Source organism: Triticum urartu, chromosome 7A (genome assembly GCF_056163025.1).
Source record: "Triticum urartu cultivar PI428250 chromosome 7A, HENAU_Tu73, whole genome shotgun sequence".
Lineage (NCBI taxonomy): Eukaryota > Viridiplantae > Streptophyta > Magnoliopsida > Poales > Poaceae > Triticum > Triticum urartu.
The window spans coordinates 16,445,345-16,468,632 of NC_141879.1; the positions used below are offsets into that span (position 1 = coordinate 16,445,345).

The following is a 23,288-nucleotide window of genomic DNA, read 5'->3' on the forward strand; positions in this document are numbered from 1 at the left end:
ATAATTTAGCCCCATGGGACTAATACATGCATGTCAAAAACAATAGCCAGTGCTAGGCAAACAAGAAAAAGAGTAACGGCGTTCTTTGGAATTGACATAATGCTTAATCTGTAGGTTTATCAGGCATTGCTCTGAACTGAAAACCAAGCAAGCAGGGGTGTAAGCACTAGCAAATTAAGCGGCATGATTCAAGTAGATTCAGAGGTACGCAAAAATAGTTCAGCCGATAGAAAAGCCAATTCTTGGAGGAAGCATTGAAGGTAAAGCTACCACCCATTTGCATCTGCTAATGACTCTGAGAACAGAGGAACATAGGGTAGAAATCGATGTGTACTGTTTTTCTCAAGATCAAGGATGCATCGAGCTTTCTGATGTTTCATATCATACGCTATCAACGTATGACCTCCACATGGAACCAAGAAAATGGTGTCGCAGTATAGATGAATCCCAATCACCCTGTAATTCTTCATAGTCATGCCCATAAACTCATCGATGCTAGCAGTACGTTTCAGGACCAATTCCTTATTATCACAATCCTTGAGGCACCAGAGTTCTATCTCAGAAACTAGGAAGTTGTTGTTAGCATTGATGGAAGATATAGCATAGTGTAAGCACCCCTGGGACGATCCAATCATAGCAAATCTTCGGGGATACGGTACATTGATGGTCTTCCACACTTTCCCAGCCATGTCCACTGCAAGCAGCACATGGTCGTTGTTGGTGCTCGGAAGGAAGCCCATCAGGTAGAGCACGCCGCCAACAAAGATACATCTAGTGATGTAGAACAGTTTAACTTCCTCGGCCATCACCCTGTCCCTATGACTCCTGGCTCCTATCCGCGACGAGTAGATGCTCACTCCTGTCACGCTCGACGAGTCTGCCTCCTCGAAACGAAGAACATGGAAATGGGATGAGACCGCCGGATCAACGGTGACAATCCTGTTTCTTGGAGTGCTCGGAAGCAAGCAACAGTGTCGAGGTCAAGCACGGAAGTAGAGTACAAATCCCTAGCCAATGCAACAGCTAAAATCATTTGGATCCAAACACTTCTCAAGGAGCTCGGAGTCGGTCAACCTAGGGCTGCATGTCTATGGTGTGACAATCTTGGAGCAACATATCTCTTAGCTAATCCAATATTTCATGCTCAAACTAAACACATTGAGGTTGATTATCACTTTGTTAGAGAGAGAGTTGCAGACAAGCTTCTTGAGATCAGATTCATTCCCTCTGATGATCAGGTAGCGGATGACTTCACGAAAGCACTTGCTACTATACAATTATAGAAGTATTCAAACGCAATCTTAACTTAAATAAGTTATGATTGAGGGTTTTTTTTGGTGTGTTAGAATACATATGTGCACAGGATTAGGACTTGGATTCCATGATGCATACGGGCCTGGACGGTAGCATCTCGATCTCTACATCTCTGTAATGTAAATATATGTCAAGGTGAACCCAACAAGGCACCACGCATCAATCTATCGATCTCTGTCTTTTACAAAGGGTGCGTGCTCAGCAGTACCACGAAGACCCTGCCTCTTGGAGCTGGATGAGCACGCCCCGGCCGTGAGCTTCGACGTGCTTCTGCATCCGGCGCCCAAGACGTCTCGGCGGCGTGCTCTGCCTGATGGGCCACCGACTTCCATCGCACCGCGTGCGTGCGCCGGCCGCGTGGGTGCTGCCACATCTTCCACCATCGTTGCCTCGATCGCTGGGCTGCGCACGGCCACCGCACCTGCCCGCTCTGCCGCGCGTCCTTCCTCCCGCCTTTCCTCCCACACCTGCCCCTCCCAGCATCTTGATTCCCCTCGGCTATTGTTTCCTTACTTGTTTGCAAAATTCGAGAGTGCGGCTGCTGAATCCTGAGGAGAGTGTTCCCAGTTTGTCTTCCGTTCAATTTCTACATAGAAAAAAAAACCACAGTCCACAGCACGTGCCACAAATATTTTCGCATTGGCCCCTACTTTGGAGATATTATCACAGAGCGATCCCCAAGGAAGGGGATTAGTAATTAGTTCCATGTTCAAGCCTCCGTTGAACAAAGGTTAGAGAATGATTTGGTGCAATGTCTTGTCAGTTTCGAGTTGGTGTTCCCACCATCCTTTTTCAACATCATGACACACGTCCTAGTTCACCTATGCGAAGAGATTAACGTTTTGGGTCCTGTATTTCTACACAATATGTTCCCCTTTGAGAGGTTCATGGCAGTCTTAAAGAAATATGTTCATAACCGTGCTAGGCCAGAAGGAAGCATCTCCAAGGGCCATGAAAATGGGGAGGTCACTGAGTTTTGTATTGAAATTATTCCTGACCTTAACTCGATTGGTGCTCCTGAATCGCGGCATAAGGGCAGACTGGTTGGAAAAGGCACTCTAGGAGGGGAACAAATAATATGTATGGACGGACATTCTCTCACTGAAGCACACTACACAGTTCTACAGAATTCCGCCTTGGTGGCTCCGTATATGGATGAACACAAGAATTTGCTACGCTCCAAACACCGGGAGTGGTCTGATGACTGGATTACACGTGAACAAACCAGGAGTTTTGCCAGCTGGTTGCAGACACGTACCATGCATGACGCCTCTATTGAAGATGACCTGTACTTGCTGTCCCAGTTAGCATCTTCGAATATAATGACTTTCAAAGGTACGAGATAAATGGTAATACATTTTACACGATCGCCCAAGATAAAAAGAGCACCAACCAAAACAGTGGTGTCCGCTTTGATGCAGAAACCAAGACGGGAAAGGAAACATATTATGGTTATATACAGGACATATGGGAACTTGACTATCGATGTGGTTTGAAGGTCCCTTTATTTCGGTGCAAATGGGTCAATATGACACGAGGCGGGGTAACAGAAGACCCGCAGTACGGAATGACAACAGTGGATCTCAACAATCTTGCGTATGCAGACGAACCATTCGTCCTAGCCAATGATGTGGCACATGTTTTTCTATGTGAAGGACATGTCTACCAAGCCGAGAAAAAGAAAAGATAAGGAAGCGAATGCATCGTACGATGAGCCAAAGCAGCACATAGTTCTTTCTGGGAAGAGAAACATCGTGGGAGTGGATGACAAGACAGACATGTCAGAAGATTATGAAAAGTTTGATGAAATTGCTCCATTCACAGTGAGTATTGACCCGAGCATCCCGTTAAATGATGAAGATTTTTCATGGTTACGACGCAAAGGGACACACGCAAAGAAAAAGTTTCACACCCAAAGATCTGGGATGTGATCGGCTTCACTATCATCACTTTCTACTGTGTTTCACATCCAGGAGGGTATCTCTGTAATAGTTAGGGTAGTTATGTGTTTTGGCATTTGAAACGCGAAGAAATTTTATGTGCAAACAAATTCTTTCATGTCTTTACTGATTTTTAGAGTTAAGTTATTCACAAACTAGTGATTCACACTAATTACAAATAATTCAAAATTTAAACTATTCAAATTTGAAAACTACGGGCACTAACAGAAAGTTTGTAATTTTTTGTACCTAAAGCAAAAATATTCACAAAAAAACTCTAAATACAGAAAAAAACAACTCAAAAATAAATAAAAAAAATATAAATAAAGCAAAAAAAATTAAAAAAAGCCCGCCTACTGGGCCAAAGAGGCCTGCATACGACTAGAAACCCAACCTATTATTGGGCCAGGATGCAGGCCCGCAAATGCCCAGTAGGCCCACAGGGCAGCACATAACATGTAGGCCCAGTAGGCCTGCTTTGGAGAGGAGCTCGAGAGAACTACCGCACGGGGGGTTATAAACCAGTGCGGACGCCCCTCGGCTAGCGAGGTGGGACTAAACTTGCCGCACCGCACCTGCGCCAGCGCACCCCCTTTAGTACCGGGTCATGGCACCAACCGGTACTAAAGGCCTGCCCTTCCCGCCGCTTGGCCTTGCCAAAACAGGCCTTTAGTACCGGTTGGTGGCTCCAACCGGTACTAAAGGTGCCTTCTATGTATACAACACTTCGAAAAATTTCATTCTCCCTCTGTTTCTTCCTCTGTTTCCCCATTGAATCACTGCCCGCCCCGATCGATCGACGCCCCCGTCCCTGTCGCCGCCCCCGTCCCCATTGCCGCCCCGGGCCCGTCCCCGTCGCGCCGTCCCCGCATCGCCGCCCCCGCGTCGCCGTCCCCGCGTCGCCGCCCCCGCGTCACGCCCCGGCCCGTCGCCGCCCCCAGCCGTCGCCTCGCTGTCGCCGTCACCCCGCTGTGAGCTCTCCCCCTCTAACCCCTCTCCCTCGCCCCCGGCGGCCACCATGGGCGCCGCCCCTCCCCGAGCTCATACACACACACAAGCATGATGAACACACACACACACGTATATATGTATGAATGCATGCATATATTAGTATATACGTATTTTGTATGTTTAATTAGTTTAGATTTTTTAGATTATTATTTTTTCACTAGTATATATGTATGAATGCATGTTAGATGGATATAATTAGTGTTTAATTAGTATGGAATTTTTTATATAATGTTGTTTTTCTGTTTTTTAATCGATGTATAGAAGTTGTTTTTTCTGTTTTTAGTGTTAGATGCTTAATTAGTATGAAATAGCATATAGAATTTTGACATATGCAATGATAGCATAATTAGTGTTACATTTGCATATAGTATTTGTTGTCGACGATGCCCGGCCCGCATCCTCGCCGTCGACCCATTCGCGACGACGTCCTGCTTCAGAGGACCCATGCCCGGGACTAGGCTCCGCCGGGCTGGCACTGGGAGGTGCTGCCTGGAGGGGCGCGCCGCTTGATGAGGAACCCGGCCCCGGGTCCCGTCGTCGACCCTGATCTCCTTTGGTGGCGTTCGCGTGGGCCACTTTCGGTGCGGAGGGAGCCGGCCCCGTCGGAGGTGGTACGTCGTCGTGTCAGGGAGGAGGACGAGCACGTCCATTGCTACATGGTTGCATTAGAGGGCGGCAGGTTCTCCAATACCTGGCAGGTTCTTCAGGGATCTCACTTGAGCTATGATCCCGTGAGGGTTCCTTCTCTTTGGGTTTCCACCGCCGGCGCCGCAGGAACCGTGAGTGGCCTAGATTCTTCTGTAGTATTCGATCTTTATTAGCTACCTAGCCAGTGATGTACAATTCGATATATAATATTCGAGACGATGTATTTGAGATTATATATTATTCGAGACGATGTATTCGAGATTATATCTATTATTCGAGACGATGTATTCGAGATTATATCTATTATTCGAGGCGATGTAATTTGAATACTAAATTGTTTTATATTTCTTTTGGATTAGTTAAATAAAAGCTATGGCGGACAATACTGGCAGAGAGGGAGAAGAGACCCTGTTCGATATCATACGCCATCCTCGCGGGACAGATGATGATCAAAATGAAGAAGATTATGACGACTCCGAATTTGTAAACAACACCGGGGAGGGTGATATGATATTCGATCGCGACGACCGAATTGATGAAGTCATGAACTATGATTCTGATGATGACGAATAAAATGTTGATCTTGAAACAACAAAGACCGGTGAGGTATATATATTTATATAAGCAGGCATGTGGTGATCATCACATGTTTTAAATGACTTGAAGATATATTAACGAATTGATCTTTCTTCTTTCAGCCATCCGGATCGAGCAAATCTTCAGGCAACAAGAAACGAGGCCCGAACAAAAAGTTAAAGGAGAGCGTAAAGTACAATATCGAGGCCATCAAACCTAATGGCGAACCATTAGCGCCTAAGAAGATTGCGAACATGTTCATTCGTCAGTGCGGAGTTCTTGTGAAGGACCAACTCCCGATCTCCCTTCAAGAATGGAGAGAGCCAGCAAAGCCACGTCCAGATGTTACTTTTGTCGATGACAGACAAAAAGGTCTGCTTTGGGAAACTCTCATGGAACATTTCACCCTACCAGATCATTTCACAGATGCAGATGTGGAGAAAGTCAAGGACGCAGCTCTTAGGAAGATGGCGGTTGCATTCAACAACCACAAGAATCGTGTATGGGACAAGTACGTCAAGGGAGGAAGGAAGACTCCAGTATTCGAGGGAACACTAGAGAAGCAAAGTGCTCATTGGGATGATTTCGTGAAATTCAAGGATTCAAAATTAGTTAAGGTCGATAATAAACAAGAAGAATGCCAAAAAAAGGATTAGTTCCATAAGCTAGGGCCAGGTGGCTACGCGGTGGCAATGCCTAAGTGGGATAAGTCTGAGAAAGAGATGGAGGATGCAGGTGTTACTCCGGTTACTAGGAGCTGGCCCCCCAGGTGCAGGACTTGGTTCTATGCGCATGGGGGGGAGTTGGACTCGAAGACAGGCAAAGTTTTGAAGAAGGCATGTCTGAAAGGAGCCGAAGATAAGCTACTTGTTGCAATAGAAGAGGCTCGATCGGGGGTGTTCCAGCCCAACAGAGAGAACGACGAGCTTACGCGTGCCCTGGGAAATCCTGAACACCCGGGAAGAACACGAGGCAAGGGCGCTATTCCGTGGTTTGAGTGGTTTTCGGACTGGAATGCCGACTACAGAACCCGTGCGAGAAAGAAGATTGCGGAGGAGAAGAAGAGGAAGATGGAGGAGGAGCAGAGGAAGCTGGATTATGAACGCCTTCAAGGCCTAGAATCAGCGCACGCGGACTTGGCAGTCAAATTCCAGCGGCAGCAGGAGCAGATCGACTCACTTAGCTATCAAAGCGGGTCTCAGCAGCTGCAGCAGCTAGCGGATGATCCAGCATTGGATAGCACCGCCCCATCCATGCCGAGAAGCAGCGTGGGTTCTGCCCCGGGCGACGCAATGCTGGATAGATACCCCATGGATGACATCATGGAGAACACTAACTGCGAGCTACACTTCAAAATGAAGAACATATCCATGAAGGTGGCGGACGCCGTTGCTTTTACAAATCCCCCCGAGGCAACCTTCCATTGCAACCGGATTCCAGCGGGCTATGCTCGTGTCTTGGTTGATGAGGTGGTGGACCCATATTCGGGGCTACAGCTTGACATTCCTGGAGGTGACGACGAACACACATTGGGAGAGGCCAAAAATCGTATCATCCTATGGAGAAAGGATTGCATCATCTTTCGAAGGCCACCGACACCGCGTCACCCGACTCCTCGTCGAAGTCCGCCATCGAGTCAGCAGACTCCCGCTCCTCCAAGTCCACCAACGCGTGAGGCCACTCCTCCTCCTCCATGCCCGGCAAAGTGTCAGGCCACTCCTCCTCCAAGTCCGACACAGCGTCAGACGTTCACTCCTCCTCCAAGTCGGCACAGCTTCAGGCCACTCCTCCTCGTCTAACTCAGCCACGTCAGCCGTCTCCGCCGCCTCGGCAATCACGGAAGAGAGCCGCCACAGCTATGGTGCGTAGCGGTACAAGTCGAGGTAGTACGGGAGGTACAGGCGGAGGCAAGCGATTTCAATATGGTCCAAGCAACCTCGCTCCTCTTCCTCAGAGGCGTTACGACATGACCGAGGAGCAAAACAATGCCATAGTGCGCGCAGAAGTGGACGCCCATTTTGCACCGAAACCGCCACCGCCGCCAAGGGAGAAAGTGCCTGAGGCAACGATTGACCACTTCATTCGTATGGCTGCACCACCAGCTGCCAAGCCTGTTGACACAGACTATGAGCGCCACCTCAGGAAGTTAAATCGAGCACGTCTACAGAAAGAGGCGAGCTCGAGCTCGAGAAAATCAGCTGGCAAAAAATGCGGTAAAACCGTTCCCCAGCTGGGAGAACAGGCGGCACAATCAATCCCCCCTCTTGTTGTGCCAACAACACATAAGAGTACATGCGTCCAATATTATTGTGGGCAAACCGTTAACGTTCCCCAGCTGGGCGATGTGGTAATAACCGAGGAGCATATAAGGCAGGCTGAAATCCTCAAGATCACTGTTGGACAACTCCTCGAGATCGAGCCCATGCCTTCGCTTAGAGAGGAGGAAATAAAACGAAAATATGTCCGGGGCCAACCTTTGGTCCAGCCAGACGAGGTCAAGAAGCTCCCAACGAGAATGTATGAATTGCATCAATGGTACATGAACATTACCAAGATTTCCAATCGAGAGTCCCTCATGGTGAATGTCAAGAAGGATCATTACTACCATGAGAAAGCTATGGCCGTTGAGTATTCTGAACTGTTTCAGTTATACAATCAAGACGCACTCGACAAATCTATCGTCAGTTGCTATTGTCTGTAAGTGATTTTTTTCTGTAATTTAAGTCTCTCAAGCTAGCTGTAGTGATCATTTTGATCAATCATTACCTGTAATTATCCTCACTATATTCTTTTCTGTGGTATTATGCAGGATGAAGATGTATGAAATGCAAAAAGGTGGACGCTATGGCATTGGGTTCATTGACCCAAACACCGTTAATGAATACACATGGAAATTAGATGCATATCATGAAAAAAGTGTAGAGGACAGCATGCTAGAGTTCTTCAAGCGCCTCAATAGCAATGAAGATATACTACTTCCTTACAACTTCCAGTGAGTCACACTGTCTTGTACTACAAATTCTCTGTTTTTGCCTACTAGCTAGCTACATGTTATTGCTTACATATGCCCGCTTAATTAAGACATGCAAACGTGTGTGCATGCAGATTTCACTGGATCTTGTGTATCATTAAAGTTGACGCCGGAACAGTTGAAATACTGGATTCACTACTCAAAATAAAAACTGACTACAACATCTTGTATGGGATAGTCAACAGGTAATTTCAATCATTATTGACTATATATCTCGGCCTATTTAGTTCGTCATTTCCCAATATAAACTATTTAATAACCCCTTTATTCATTTTCTTTGTCGGTGGGCAGGGCTTGGGCAAGGTTCATCAGCGTCACTCCAGGCCAATGGAAACGAAAGCTGAAATGGTTTCGACCCAAGGTAAGTAATTAAGTAGTACTAGCTAGCTAGCTAGCTGCCATCTCTTTAATTATCATGCTTGATTAATTATTATCTGATCAAATTCCATTCTCGTAAAGGCCCTTCAGCAGGCGCAGAGGACTGATCTGTGTGCATACTGCGTTTGCGAGAACATTCGCATGATGGCGTCCGAAAGGAGCAGATCTCAAAGACAGGAATGGGTACGTTTGTCAGAACACTATTCACAATTTTTACACCATTATCGATATCTAGTAATACAAGTAATACACATGCATATTTTGATCTCCTTCTTAACAGTTCACAGAGATGCGGGAGAAGCTCCTACAAACGGAGCGCGTACAAGTACTTCAAGAGGAAATAGCGGGATTTTTGCTCGACCAGGTCATAAATACGAACGGAGAATACTATTACCCGCTACCGCCCCCATGAACCACTTCTTCTCATCGTGCTCCGAAGGCACCAATTAGGCTAATGCTACTGGCTCCGAAGGCAACATTGTAGAAGAAATTGTATATAGCTAGCTAATTGTATATATACATGTGTGTATGTGTGAATTAATATGGTGGTTTGTGAGACATTTGATGATATATATATGATCGGTTCTATTAGAAATTCTATATATATATATATATATATATATATATATATATATATATATATATATATATGCATAACGTGTACAATGTGTAGTATCGTAAAATCCCAACAAACGGAAAAAAATTAAATGGAAAACACAAAATTAAATGAAAAAAAAATCATAAACCCAAACCCCCCAACCTTCTAATACCGGTTGGTGTCACCAACCGGTACTAAAGGGCTCCCTGCGCCCGGAGCTGGCTCGTGCCACGTGGTTTGGCCTTTAGCCCCGGTTCGTGCTGAACCGGTACTAAGGGGGGGGCCTTTAGTGCCCACACTTTAGTGCCGGTTATCGAACCGGCACTAAAGGTTCTTACGAACCAGTGCTATAGCCCTGTTCTGCACTAGTGTATAACGGCACCACCTGCCCCTTGTGCTCCAGCTCGAGGGAGAGCTGCGTCCACTGTCGATTCTCCCAGAGTGTATGGAATTGTGTGAGTTCATGGACAGCTACTGACTACCATATCCCAGCTGCTCAGTATAAGACTTCCAAAGAGTGGTGGCGAGTTTGCTGCAACTAGAACATGTTCGAATTGATCTGGAAAGATATGATCCTGGAGTGCAGCCGGCGGTATCTCTTTTAGTTTTCAGAACTTCTTCAGTCTTTCTCAGCCGCAGTTTTGTCATCTGGTTCTGCTCTGTACGTCGGCTCGCTCTGCCAAGTTTCTTCTTGTAACATCTGATTTCCCCTTCTTAATAAATATCGGCATACGGTCTTTCAGAGATCTGTTAAACAGTTGAATAACCTCCAGAAATAAGAACACTGAGTACTTCCAGTTGAATAATCATCTGCAACAATCACTATCAGTTTCAACAAACAATGTTCCCTAAGTTGCACAAGACACATAGGGATCAGATGAATTCACTGTCCATCGTTCCTCGGTACTATGAACCAATGGAAATGGATAGGATATGAAGAGCATAAACCATTCCACAGTGTTACAAACCATATATGAAACTAATAAATCCAGTGGTCATCATTCCACAATATTACAAATCGTACGAAACAAGTAAATCAAGTGGTCATCATTCCACAATATTACAAACCATGGGAAAAAAATAAATTCAGTGGTCATCACTCCACAATATTACAAGCCATATGAAGGAAATAAATACAGTGGTCACAATTCCACATTATTACAAGCCATTGGAGACAAATGAATGCAGCATCATTCACAACAGACATAACGCCTAATGACAGGCATGCATAGGGCCAGAAATCAGTAACCGGTCAATTGGCAGCATGTCACAAGGATGGTGAATCTTCTACTTCAGCTCCATCCATGCCGTTTGCTTCCTGGTATTTTCATAGGTTAGCAAATGTATTACAAAACTTAAACTACAATCATGATGTTTCTTAACTTGGAATAATGATGCATCAAGAGATGTATTATATACCTGTCATCTCGGTCCCAATGTATATATGGTATATATCGGCAGCGGGTTCACCACATGCTGAAGCTTTTCTCAGTTAGGATGACCTTGTAGTTTGCACGACTTCATGAACTCATTGTCGCTTCCCACCAATTCAAACCTCTGAAGAGAACGGGGAAGTTCTGGAAGCGATTTAAGGTGCCAGCAATGAATAATCTGTAGGCTCTTGAGCCACCTGAGGTCCTTCACACTGTCTGGCAACTGGTCCCAGTAGCAGCCCACAATGCTGAGCTCACGAAGATTAATGAAAACTTCAAACAGTTCACGAGCAGGTCCCAGTTTCCTGCAGTAGCAGAGCCCAAGTTTCTTCAGGTACTTTGGGCTGCCGTTCTGCTGACTCAGCATCCAACTTGGGTAGCTTGGACTGTGGTACTTCCAGATTTTCAGACTTTCAAGATGCTCGGGTGGGCAAAGAGCTTCAAGTACCTCTGCTTGAACTTGTGGTGTGCAACTCGTATCATCATTCCAGTACAATCCCAGTTCTGTCAGTCCTTTCTTGTCAGCTAGCTTTGCTTCCTGCGCCTCCCTCTTGCTTTTAACATTTCCAAGATCATTGATACTCAGACAACCCTGAAGCTTGTTTAGGTCCCTCAGCTGGCTCAACTCATACCCATTCTTCTTCCTTACTTCGAATTCTTCAAATGTTTGTAGTGACGTCAACCTGCTAATGAACGGAGCACTAACTGTCATTACGCCCATGATATGCCGCAAGTTGGTGAGGTTACCCACATTTGTATGAGAGGAAACATTTATATCACTTAGACCAAACGTTAGCACCTGCAGATGGTAAAGTTTGTCTAGTGTTCTTGGTAACCATAGCTTTGCTGAGGGGATCACTAAACTAAGATAGCGCAGGTACATTAAATGACCAATGGTTTCTGGAATTGCCAAATGAGTCAGATCATCGTCTGGGGCTTGTACAACTAGTACCCGCAATTTCTTCAGCTTCTCAAATATCCCCCTAAAGAATTTTCTGTTAACTTGATCACATCATCAATAATGAGAGTGCATTCGTTCTCTAATTCAAAAATCTCCTTGGTAAACATTGCTGCATTTGCAACAAAAAGATGGCGAACGTCACGAGGAACTTGTGTTCTCAAGCCTTTCTCGATTCTGAAGCAATCACCCCCGGCCGCCTTCTCAGCAAAATCATGCATAAGATCATGGATGGAATAGACCAACTCCCCTCGTTGGTTGAGTCCTGCTGGTTGCACAAATGAGGTTGCCACTAACTTATGGAAGTAACCCTCACCAACAGCTTCCATGTCTTCCTCTGTATTAGTAGTCTGTATAAACCCCTCTGCCACCCACAATCTAACTAACTCATCTTGCTTCAAATGGCGTCTTCTGGGAAAAATACTACAGTAAGCAAAGCATCGCCTGACTTGCTCATCAAGATGCTGGTAACTCCACCATAGGGCCCCCATAGTATCATTCAGAAGGTTGCGATCTTTAACTTTTCTCCAAAATTTAACATCCTTTTGTCTGTTACGAAGTTGTCCCCCCACTGTACTGGCTGCCAGGGGTAGTCCTTTCAGCTTCTTTGCAATTTCATTTCCAATACTTGTGAGTTCTGCTTTATCTGGACCATCTGCATTTGGTTCATCAAGGGCATAATTCATGAACAGTTTCAGAAAGTCTTCCTCCTCCAAGGCACGTATTTCAGAAACATCACCAAGTGCCACATCAGGACCTAGATCTGAAAATGCATCTTTATCACGACTTGTCGCTATGATCCTGCTTCCTTCCTGTCCAGCCTTCAGTGGGGAAAGTAACCTAGGTAGATCCTTAGTATCAGCATCCTTATTGCACCAGATATCATCTAGTACCAGCAGAAATCGTTTTCCTTTTATTTTCTCCTTCAATTTGTCTTCCAGGACACCAAGGCTATTGTATCTGTATGCAGGTGGGTCGTTGTTTTTATCCTCTGAAGCTGCCTCGAGCATCTCAAGCATCTCCTTGTAAATGACATGCAAACTATAGTTCTTTGAGACATGAATCCACATAACAAGGTCAAAATAGTTTTCACTTTTCTCATACTCGCAAACATGTTGTGCGAGGGTTGTCTTTCCAGATCCAGGAATGCCATGAATGCCAATTACAGTGAAACATTTGCTGTTCCTTGAGCTTGAGTTGACATCACGAAGCATTTTACTAATCCCCTGACGATCCTCATCTCGTCCAGTTACCATTCCTGTTGGAGCTGAAGTGGTGGGTGTATGTGTATTTTTGGCAGTATCAGTTTCACCCTTCCTTGATGGCTTTGCTAGTGCAATAACTCCCCGTGCTTTTTCAATGAGTATTTTTATTCTATCCATATTGCCCTTTAAACGCAAATTTAAATCACCGGTAAGAGTAGTACCCGGTTCGACACAAATATCCTGCAAAAGAAACCAACATTTGAAAATTTAAATGATAAGTCCAATACAGTATTTTTGTAATATCACTGAGTTGACAACCGCTCGGTATTGTAAGTGAACAGGCTGGACATTCATGTTAGAATTAATCCCGTGTCCATGTGTGTATGTTTATCCATGTAGGATATCTACACCTAGTCTGTTTGGGTTAGGCCTAGCTTAGCAATACATATACATGTACCCCTATGTAATCTAACCAACGAGAAAAAGATCAGAAAGTTTATAAAGCAAGGCTTGATATGAGCGTTTGGCAATACATCGATCAGTTTTGTACCAAGGAGCTACATGAGTGGTCGCCGAGACGTTCCGTCGAGAGTTGATCGATCCAATCGGATCTAACTAGCGTCTATCTAAGGTAGACCATATGCGTACGACAAGTCGTGCATGTGCTAGTGCTACGGTTGATCAATTAAAGCTACTAGCTTGGTTGCTTGTCTGGCTAGCTAGACAATTAAGCTACTAGCTTGCACGCTATGCGTGTTGCTACTTTGGTGAATTATCTAGAGATCAAAATCCAATAATTGGTATCAGAGCCTCGACCATCTGCGATCTACGTTGGAGGACAGGGACGCTGAGTCAGTTTAGTCCGGCGATGACAGTTTCAAGGAGAACAAGAAAAGCAACAAGGTGAAGAAGGGCGGCATGTCAGCAACCAGTGGTGGAGGAACGGGCGGCGCCAACGTACTGGCACATCGCAACATGCCCATCCAGTACTTGATGCTCACTGGCACCAACTACGCCGTGTGGGCAGTGAAGATGAAGATCATTCTCCGACCCCTTTGAGTGTGGGAGGCCATCACGGACAACGGCCATCACGGAGGTGATCAGGGGGCGACTCTTCATGCTCTCTTCTCCCTATAAAAGCAGGTGAATGGAGGGAACAATGAGAAATTAATTGCTCCCTTGCCATTATTGTTGTCTTCTTCATTCTCTCTTTAGATACTTCTGGCTCCGTCTGGCCTTTTGCTTACCCCGTAACCAAAGCACCCGATGACCCACAACAAAAATCTATGGTGACACCCATATAAACGTCGTGAGCATCTCGTGCCATCGTCTCTACCATCTCCCGGTCCTGACGCTCTAGCCATGGCATTACCCCTCATGAGCGAGGCAGAGAAGAAGACAATGAGTGTGGTGGAGGAGAAGGCTTGGTTGCTTTTCGATGCCGACATGTCGTCTTGGCGGGGAAGGACCGGAAGGAGAGTGTTCGTGTAGATGCGGGCCGCCTGGCGCTGAGTAGAACTATATCCACAACATGACATCGAGGGAGTTCTTGGAGGTGGAAGTGTGGTGCCAGGCCCCATGGGCTGTCGGGCGTGACCACCTAGGGGTTGATCGCTAGTATACAACTTTCATGGAGTGGTTTGGTAGCATGGAAGTCAACAACACTCCGAGTAGTGATGCCATGGGTGTGGCCTTTGCTCGCATTGAGAGGGCGAGGGATGAACTGCCACCAACAAAGTGAAGGTGGAGGCCGGCCGCCATGCTGAGAAAGATTCCCGTGCCTAGGGGGGAGTCGCATTGGCCTCGGAGATGGGCAGCGAGGATGGGGAGAGGATGTGAGCTCTTCGCCCAACTACAATTAGCAATGCTCGGGATGCCGAGCATATTTTGTAAAGCCAATGTATTGGGTAGGTTGTGTAGCATGTGGCGCTTACGCCAGCAGTTCCCCTATCCATATATTGAACTTGTGAAGTGGACCTTTTGCGTGCGATCCCTCTAATGTAAATCTTTGGGCTTCACGTATTCCTCAAGATGTTCGGGATCGTAACCGAAAAGTGGGGCAAATTGTGAGCGTTTTTTGGCGAAGCAAACAAAGTCATAGGGGGCCCTAGCGATACCCACCCCATCAGACTGGGCATGGTGTTAGAGAAACTACCAAGGGGTATGACTCAGTGGTACCTAGTTGTCCCAGCAGGTCTTCTAGTCAATCGACATGGGAAGACCATGCATTCTTTCAGAGTCCTCAGTAGCATCTGTGAGGCCGACTAGGTCGGCCCCAACTAGTGCCCCTGAGGAACGCCCTCACATCTTGTCCAAGAACCGCTCCCTAAGTCAGGGTGCCTGAGGGCCCTTTCATTATGGATTGAACACTCGACCCATGAAGGGTGCACCATGATCGGCCTTTGCCCGGGTGTGCCCGAGCAGCTTAGGATCATGGAGACAAGCTATCGAATCCCATTATAGCTTGTGCTTATGAGACGAAAGTCCATGCAGTCTTTTTGTCTACATTGCTACTCTTATACCTTTCACATGAGCTTTGCATAACATGTACCACAGAGTCATCAAATATTGAACGCTACTTTTTATGTACCACAGAGTCATCAAATATTAAGCACTATTTCACGCACAATAAAAGGTGTCCTATCCCCGTACGGCACAGAATAGGGAGTGTTCATTGCAACTTGATGTAGCATCTTCACCCCCCCACTGTACCATCATATAAGTATTTGTACAGAATTCCATCATATGCATAGTAATTTCGTCAATTCTATATGCTAGAAGTCGATGGAGTCCCCCAAGAGAAGTAGATCAAGCTGAACAAAACGGAGGGGTTCTTCATACGGAGACAAAGTCCAGCGATGGTCGCATCCTCATCTACACCGAAGGTGACACCTTGTTCGGTCCGCTCCTCTCCAAATCCAGAAGGGACCCCTGCCCCTCGCCTTGGCTCGAAAGGTGCCGGACCGCTGGAAGATGGAGAAGCTCACCCTAGAGCCAGGATTGGACACGATGCCGGCCACCATGGGAGGTACTCAACCCGACACAGCGCTGCACGAGGATAACCAGACGAATTGCCACACCGCAGGTCACCGCTACCACCACCAAGGGAAGAAAAAACTGCGCAAAGGCACTGACATTGAACAAACGAACAACGAGCAGGATGAAGCAACCTTACAGGAAGCAGATCAAGCCCGTATGGCTAGGCTCCATGCCCACGCCACCACATCAAGTTGCTGCTAGCAAAAGAGGGGAGCCCTCTCCCCTCCCTGCCCAAGAATGGCGCCAACCAGCGAGCAAGCCAAAGCAGAGCAACATTGCTACATAAACAGAGCACCAAGCTTCATCTCATTCGCTGTTGACGCAGCCAACCCGACACCCACCTCACAGCACTCTGCACACTCCTACCATGCCCCAGACGACACCTTCAAGAAGGTGGCGGCGCACGTTGCGCCGTTGCCGTCCAGTCTTGGAAAGACAAGGGTTTTCACCCGGGTCATGGAGCAGGAGGGAGAGGGAACGGACCTCGACGTAGCCTCCGAGGAGGAAAACGGCACCTGTATGTGTCGCCGACGCCGTGGCTGGAGACCCAGCCAAGAATTTCTCCCGGTCCAGTTCTGAAGCTCCAGGCAACCCCACCAGCCGCGGATCCGGCGTCTTGAGGCCGCCGGCGACCAGATCCGGCAAGGAGGAGCGCTCTAAGGGGAAGTGGGAGCCGCCTTCAGATCCAGACGCGAATAGGGGGGCCGCGCCCCCGCTGCGACCGGCGCCAGCGCCCGCCGTCACTCGCCGCCCTCGCGACCAAGGAGACGGGGGGCAACACCCACGACGCCGCTCGCCGCAGAAACGGCGCCGCCGGACCACCCGAGGCCGCTGCCTCGGCGCCCGAAGCCCTCCGCGAGGAGCGAAGCAGCCAGATCCTCGCCGCCGCCGTCCTGGGCGACCACGCAGGCTTCGCCGGAGGCCTCCTCGGGTGGCGGCAAGGGAGGGAGGAGGGGGGGGGGAAGGGGGGCGGCGGCTAGGGCTTTTGTCGCCACCCGAGTCGCTCCGAGCGGAGCGACGCGGGGGCCGTTTGCAGGTTACCTGGAAGGGCCTTTGCAAGGGCCAGCTACTACCTGCTACCACCTTGGGTGGTACTTTGCAGTGCATGATTCGTATAAACAACAATATTGACCATGAAAGGCAACAAGAGCATTAGTACAAGGACATAATATATTATTGTTTACGACTCACTCACACTTCTCACCATGATCGTTTCAAGACGGACCAAATAGGAACAGTGTGCCAGGAACAAATTTTCAATTACACACTTCCAAGAACCAGTCGTCACGGAGGATGAAGATCTCCGGGAGACTGCAGAGGCTGACAAGGGGAGAGGTGAACGACATAGCCACGTCGGAGTTGCCTGAGGGCATGAGCTCGATGGCTCGCCTCTGGTGCTCCTAAGCGGGATGTGGCTCAATTGGGGAAAAGAACATACCTGGTTCCTAGTAGTCCAGACGTCTTGAGCGTAGCTGACTTGATGGCTGGTGGACCCGCCTCTAATCTTTGCCTGAAGCCCATCGTCACCTGACTGACTGACTCATCGGTTGTTGGCTGCTCTGTTTCAGCACTGCCTTGTTCTGCTTCAAGGAGCAGGCCCTTCACTCAGTGTTCAATCTTGGATGAAGCATTTTGGCAGTGTCACAAGCTTAGAGGCGTCTCCTACTTTAGTTGAGAAAGTAGTGTTAAACACGTCAACATGTCACGCTACATGACAGGCGCATCTACTAGGAGATAGTTAGGTTGTTAGGGTCAAATGTGAGACACATTAGTCCCGGTTTGTAACAGAACCGGCACTAATGTGTCCATTAGTGCCGGTTCCAACGGCTAGGCGGGAGGAGCTCTTTAGTACCGGTTCGTGGCGAACCTTTAGCACCGGTTCGTGCCACGAACCGATACTAAAGAGTGTGGTGGCAGGATGTAGTCATAGTGGGGCCCCTCCAGCACCTTTAGTACCTGTCCGTGACACGTACCGGTACTAAAGGTCGTCCTATATAAACCCTTCGTCCACCCGCACTCTGTTCTTCCCCCTTTTCCCTCTCCCTCTCCTCTGTTCTTCCCTTCTCCTCTCGAGTTCATCACAAAATTTGTCCCAAATTTGTCAAGATTTGCAGGCCCCCATCCATTCAAATGATCACAAAGGTTAGCAACTTTGTCCTTTCATCTCTCATTGCTAGATTAGCTCTTGCATTGGTTTATATAGTGATTAATTGTGGGTTTTAGTAATTTGGGAGGAATTATATGTGGTAGTATTTGATTTATATGCAAACTGAGGTCAAAATAACACTTAGTTTGCATATGTAGGTGTGGTTTACTTAGTGCTTTCTAAATCTCCGTCGTAACCACCGTCGATCGCCCGCATCGTCCCGTCGCCGGCACCACCTTGTGGTGAGCTTCTTGTTCATGAAATTTTATATAAAAATTGATGTTTCTGTGATCTGGATATATAGTTACTCGTATAATTATCTTACCCGTACGTTGTTTGTTATACATAGTGCCATGGTTTTGATATCCGTCCCCGTCGGCCCTCGTCCTTGTTATGATTCGGATGTGGTATATTCTCTTTTAAAACTAGTTGCATTTCGTGTTTTATGACAAATTATGCCCATCAAGTTGACATAGATATTTTTTCTAGGAGGTATGTGAACCGGAAATTCCAACCGACCCTATTGTCGAGAGGTTAAATTTAGTTGAAAGAGAAAACGAGTACTTGAAAGAAAAATTGAAAAGAATTGAGGGGGAGAAGATGGAATTGGAGTTGCATGTTGCCGATGTCGTCGGTGATCACAAGATAAAGATGGAGAAAATGCGCTTGAAGATTAGAAAGATTAGAAAATATGCCATCGATAGTGAGTCTTGGTATCATTATGCTGTTGGATCAATTGGTTATAGCTATCCTGGCCATGGGTTCCCAGAATACGATGACACAACAATGGGGGAAGAAGCTGAGCCGGCAATGCGGGAAGAAGCTGAAGAAGAGGCATCAGATGAGCCCGTTGATGATCTAGGTTGGGCCATTGCCGATGCAAAGAGAAACCGTGCAAGTGATTTGGAGAAGAAGAAGTTGCAGCGCAAGTTAGAGGATCACAAAAAATTGTTGTACCCGGATTGCGTAGGTGACAAGAAAAAGCTGGGCACCACACTGGAATTGCTGCAATGGAAGGCAGAGAATGGTGTATCTGACAAGGGATTTGGAAAGTTGTTGGTAATGATAAAGAATATGCTTCCAAAGGACAACGAATTCCCGAGAGTACGTACGAAGCAAAGAAGGCTGTCTGCCCTCTAGGGTTAGAGGTGCAGAAGATACATGCATGCCCTAATGATTGCATCCTCTATCGCGGTGAGTACGAGGATTTGAACGCTTGCCCGGTATGCGGTGCATTGTGCTATAAGATCAGCCGCGATGACCCTAGTGATGTCGAGGGCGAGCGCCCCAGGAAGAAGATTCCTGCCAAGGTGATGTGGTATGCTCCTATAATACCACGGTTGAAACGTTTGTTCCAAAACAAAGAGAAGACCTGTTAGAAAGACGGAAAGTTGAGAGTACCCACTGACGGGTCGCAGTGGAGAAAAATTGAAAGAAAGTACGGGAAGGAGTTTGCAGATGATGCAAGGAACATATAGTTTGGTCTAAGCGCAGATGGCATTAATCCTTTTGGGGAGTAGAGCAGCAACCATAGCACCTGGCCTGTGGTTCTATGTTTGTATAACCTTCCTCCTTGGTTGTGCATGAAGCGGAAGTTCATTATGATGCCAGTGCTGGGAACGTAGCAATAATTCAAAATTTTCCTACGTGTCACCAAGATCAATCTATGGAGTCATCTAGCAACGAGGGAGGAGTGGATCTACATACCCTTGTAGATCGCGCGCGGAAGCGTTCAAGAGAATGGGGTTGATGGAGTCGTACTCGTCGTGATCCAAATCACCGATGATCCTAGCGCCGAACGGACGGCACCTCCGCGTTCAACACATGTACGGAGCAGCGACGTCTCCTCCTTCTTGATCCAGCAAGGGGAAAGGAGAGGTTGATGGAGATCCAGCAGCACGACGGCGTGGTGGTGGAAGTAGCGGGATTCCAACAGGGCTTCGCCAAGCGCCGCGGGAGGAGGGAGATGTGTCACGGGAGGGAGAGGGAGGCGCCAGGGCTTAGATTGGGGCTGCCCTCCCTTTCCCCCACTATATATAGGGCCAAGGGAGAGGGGGGGGGGGCGCAGCCTTGGCCCTTCCTCCAAGGAAGGGTGCGGCTAGGGAGGAGTCCCTCCTCCCCAAGGCACCTAGGAGGTGCCTTCCCCCTTTAGGACTCTTCCTTTCCTTATCTCTTGGCACATGGGCCTCTTGGGGCTGGTGCCCTTGGCCCATATAGGCCAAGGCGCACACCCCTACAGCCCATGTGGCCCCCCGGGGCAGGTGGCCCCACCCGGTTGACCCCCAGGACCCTTCCGGTGGTCTCGGTACAATACCGGTGACCCCGAAACTTGTCCCGATGGCCGAAATAGCACTTCCTATATATAATTCTTTACCTCCGGACCATTCCGGAACTCCTCGTGACGTCCGGGATCTCATCCGAGACTCCGAACAACTTTCGGGTTACCGCATACTAATATCTCTATAACCCTAGCGTCACCGAACCTTAAGTGTGTAGACCCTACGGGTTCGGGAACCATGCAGACATGACCGAGACGTTCTCCGGTCAATAACCAACAGTGGGATCTGGATACCCATGTTGGCTCCCACATGCTCCACGATGAGCTCATCAGATGAACCACGATGTCAAGGACTTAATCAATCCCGTATACAATTCCCTTTGTCTAGCGGTACGATACTTGCCCGAGATTCGATCATCGGTATCCCGATACCTTGTTCAATCTCGTTACTGGCAAGTCTCTTTACTCGTTCCGTAACACATCATCCCGTGATCAACTCCTTGATCATATTGTGCACATTATGATGATGTCCTACCGAGTGGGCCCAGAGATACCTCTCCGTTTATACGGAGTGACAAATCCCAGTCTCGATTCATGCCAACCCAACAGACACTTTCGGAGATACCCGTAGTGCACCTTTATAGTCACCCAGTTACGTTGTGACGTTTGGCACACCCAAAGTATTCCTACGGTATCCGGGAGTTGCACAATCTCATGGTCTAAGGAAATGATACTTGACATTAGAAAAGCTTTAGCATACGAACTACACGATCTAGTGCTATGCTTAGGATTGGGTCTTGTCCATCACATCATTCTCCTAATGATGTGATCCCGTTATCAACGACATCCAATGTCCATGGTTAGGAAACCGTAACCATCTATTGATCAACGAGCTAGTCAACTAGAGGCTTACTAGGGACATGGTGTTGTCTATGTATCCACACATGTATCTGAGTTTCCTATCAATACAATTATAGCATGGATAATAAACGATTATCATGAACAAGGAAATATAATAATAACTAATTTGTTATTGCCTCTAGAGCATATTTCCAACAGTCTCCCACTTGCACTAGAGTCAATAATCTAGTTCACATCGCCATGTGATTAACACTCATAGGTCACATCGCCATGTGACCAACATCCAAAGAGTTTACTAGAGTCAATAATCTAGTTCACATCACTATGTGATTAACACTCAATGAGTTCTGGGTTTGATCATGTTGCTTGTGAGAGAGGTTTTAGTCAACGGGTCTGCAACATTCAGATCCGTATGTACTTCGCAAATCTCTATGTCATCTTGTAGATGCAACTACTACGCTATATTTGGAGCCATTTTAAATAACTGTTCTACTTGGAGCTATTCCAAATTGTTGCTCCATTATATGTATCCGATATCTCTACTCAGAGCTATCCGGATAGGTGTTAAGCTTGCATCGATGTAACTCTTTACGTCGAACTCTTTACCACCTCCATAATCGAGAAAATTCCTTAGTCCACTAGTTACTAAGGATAACTTTGACAGCTGTCCTTGACTGACTCATGGCAAGGCACATTTCAGGTGTGGTACACAGCATAGCATACTGTAGAGCCTATGTCTTAAGCACAGGGGACAACCTTCGTCCTTTCTCTCTATTCTGCCGTGGTCGAGCTTTAAGTCTTAACTTCATACCTTACAACTCAGGCAAGAACTCCTTCTTTGACTAATCCATCTTGAACACCTTCAAGATCATGTCAAGGTATGTGCTCATTTGAAAGTACTATTAAGCGTTTTGATCTATCCTTATAGATCTTGATGCTCAATGTTCAAGTAGCTTAATCCAGGCTTTCCATTGAAAAACACTTTCCAAATAACCCTGTATGCTTTCCAGAAATTCTACGTCATTTCTGATCAACATATACTCATCAGAAATTCTATAGTGCTCCCACTCACTTCTTTGGAAATACAAGTTTCTCATAAACTTTGTATACACCCAAAAACTTTGATCATCTCATCAAAGCATACATTCCAACTCCGAGATGCTTACTCCAGTCCTTAGAAGGATTGCTGGAGCTTTGCATACTTGTTAGCATCTTTCAGGATTGACAAAACCTTCCGGTTGTATCACATACAACCTTTCCGCAAAAATCGTCGAGGAAACAATGTTTTGACATCCTATCTGCAAGATTTCATAAATAATGCAGTAATCGCTAATATAATTCCAATAGACTCTTAGCATCGCTACGAGTGAGAAAGTCTCATCGTAGTCAACTCCTTGAACTTGTCGGAAAACATCTTAACGACAAGTCGAGCTTTCTTAATGGTGATACTTACCATCATTGTCCGTCTTCATTTTAAAATCCATCTGTACTCAACAGCCTTACGACCATCGAGCCGTTCTGCCAAAGTCTACACTTTGTTTTCATACATGGATCCTCTCTCGGATTTTATGGCCTCGAGCCATTTATCGGAATCCGGGCCCACCATCGCTTCTCCATAGCTCGTAGGTTCATTGTTGTCTAGCAACATGACTTCCAAGACAGGATTACGTACCACTCTGAAGTAGTACGCATCCTTGTCATCCTACGAGGTTTGATAGTGACTTGATCTAAAGTTTCATGATCACTATCATAAGCTTCCACTTCAATTGGTGTAGGTGCCATAGAAATAACTTCCTGTGCCCTGCCACACACTAGTTGAAGAGACGGTTTAATAACCTCATCAAGTCTCCACCATCCTCGCACTCAATTCTT

The 23,288-nt window shown here is 46.9% G+C and overlaps 2 protein-coding genes across 2 annotated transcripts; both read right to left on the bottom strand.

The window, feature by feature from the left end:
* Window positions 1–266: 266 nt before the first annotated feature.
* Window positions 267–806, bottom strand: LOC147956992 (uncharacterized). The gene has a single exon (XM_087531534.1). The coding sequence runs from the start codon at window positions 804–806 to the stop codon at window positions 267–269; it is 540 nt and encodes a 179-aa protein (XP_087387660.1).
* An 11,168-nt stretch (window positions 807–11,974) lies between these two features.
* On the bottom strand, window positions 11,975–13,740 carry LOC147956993 (disease resistance protein RGA2-like). Its single transcript, XM_087531535.1, has 2 exons — window positions 12,078–13,740; window positions 11,975–11,985 (listed from the first exon to the last, which is right to left on the bottom strand). Exons 1-2 carry the CDS (start codon window positions 13,267–13,269, stop codon window positions 11,975–11,977), a joined length of 1,203 nt encoding a protein of 400 aa, XP_087387661.1. The 5' UTR covers window positions 13,270–13,740.
* Between the last annotated feature and the right edge of the window lie 9,548 nt (window positions 13,741–23,288).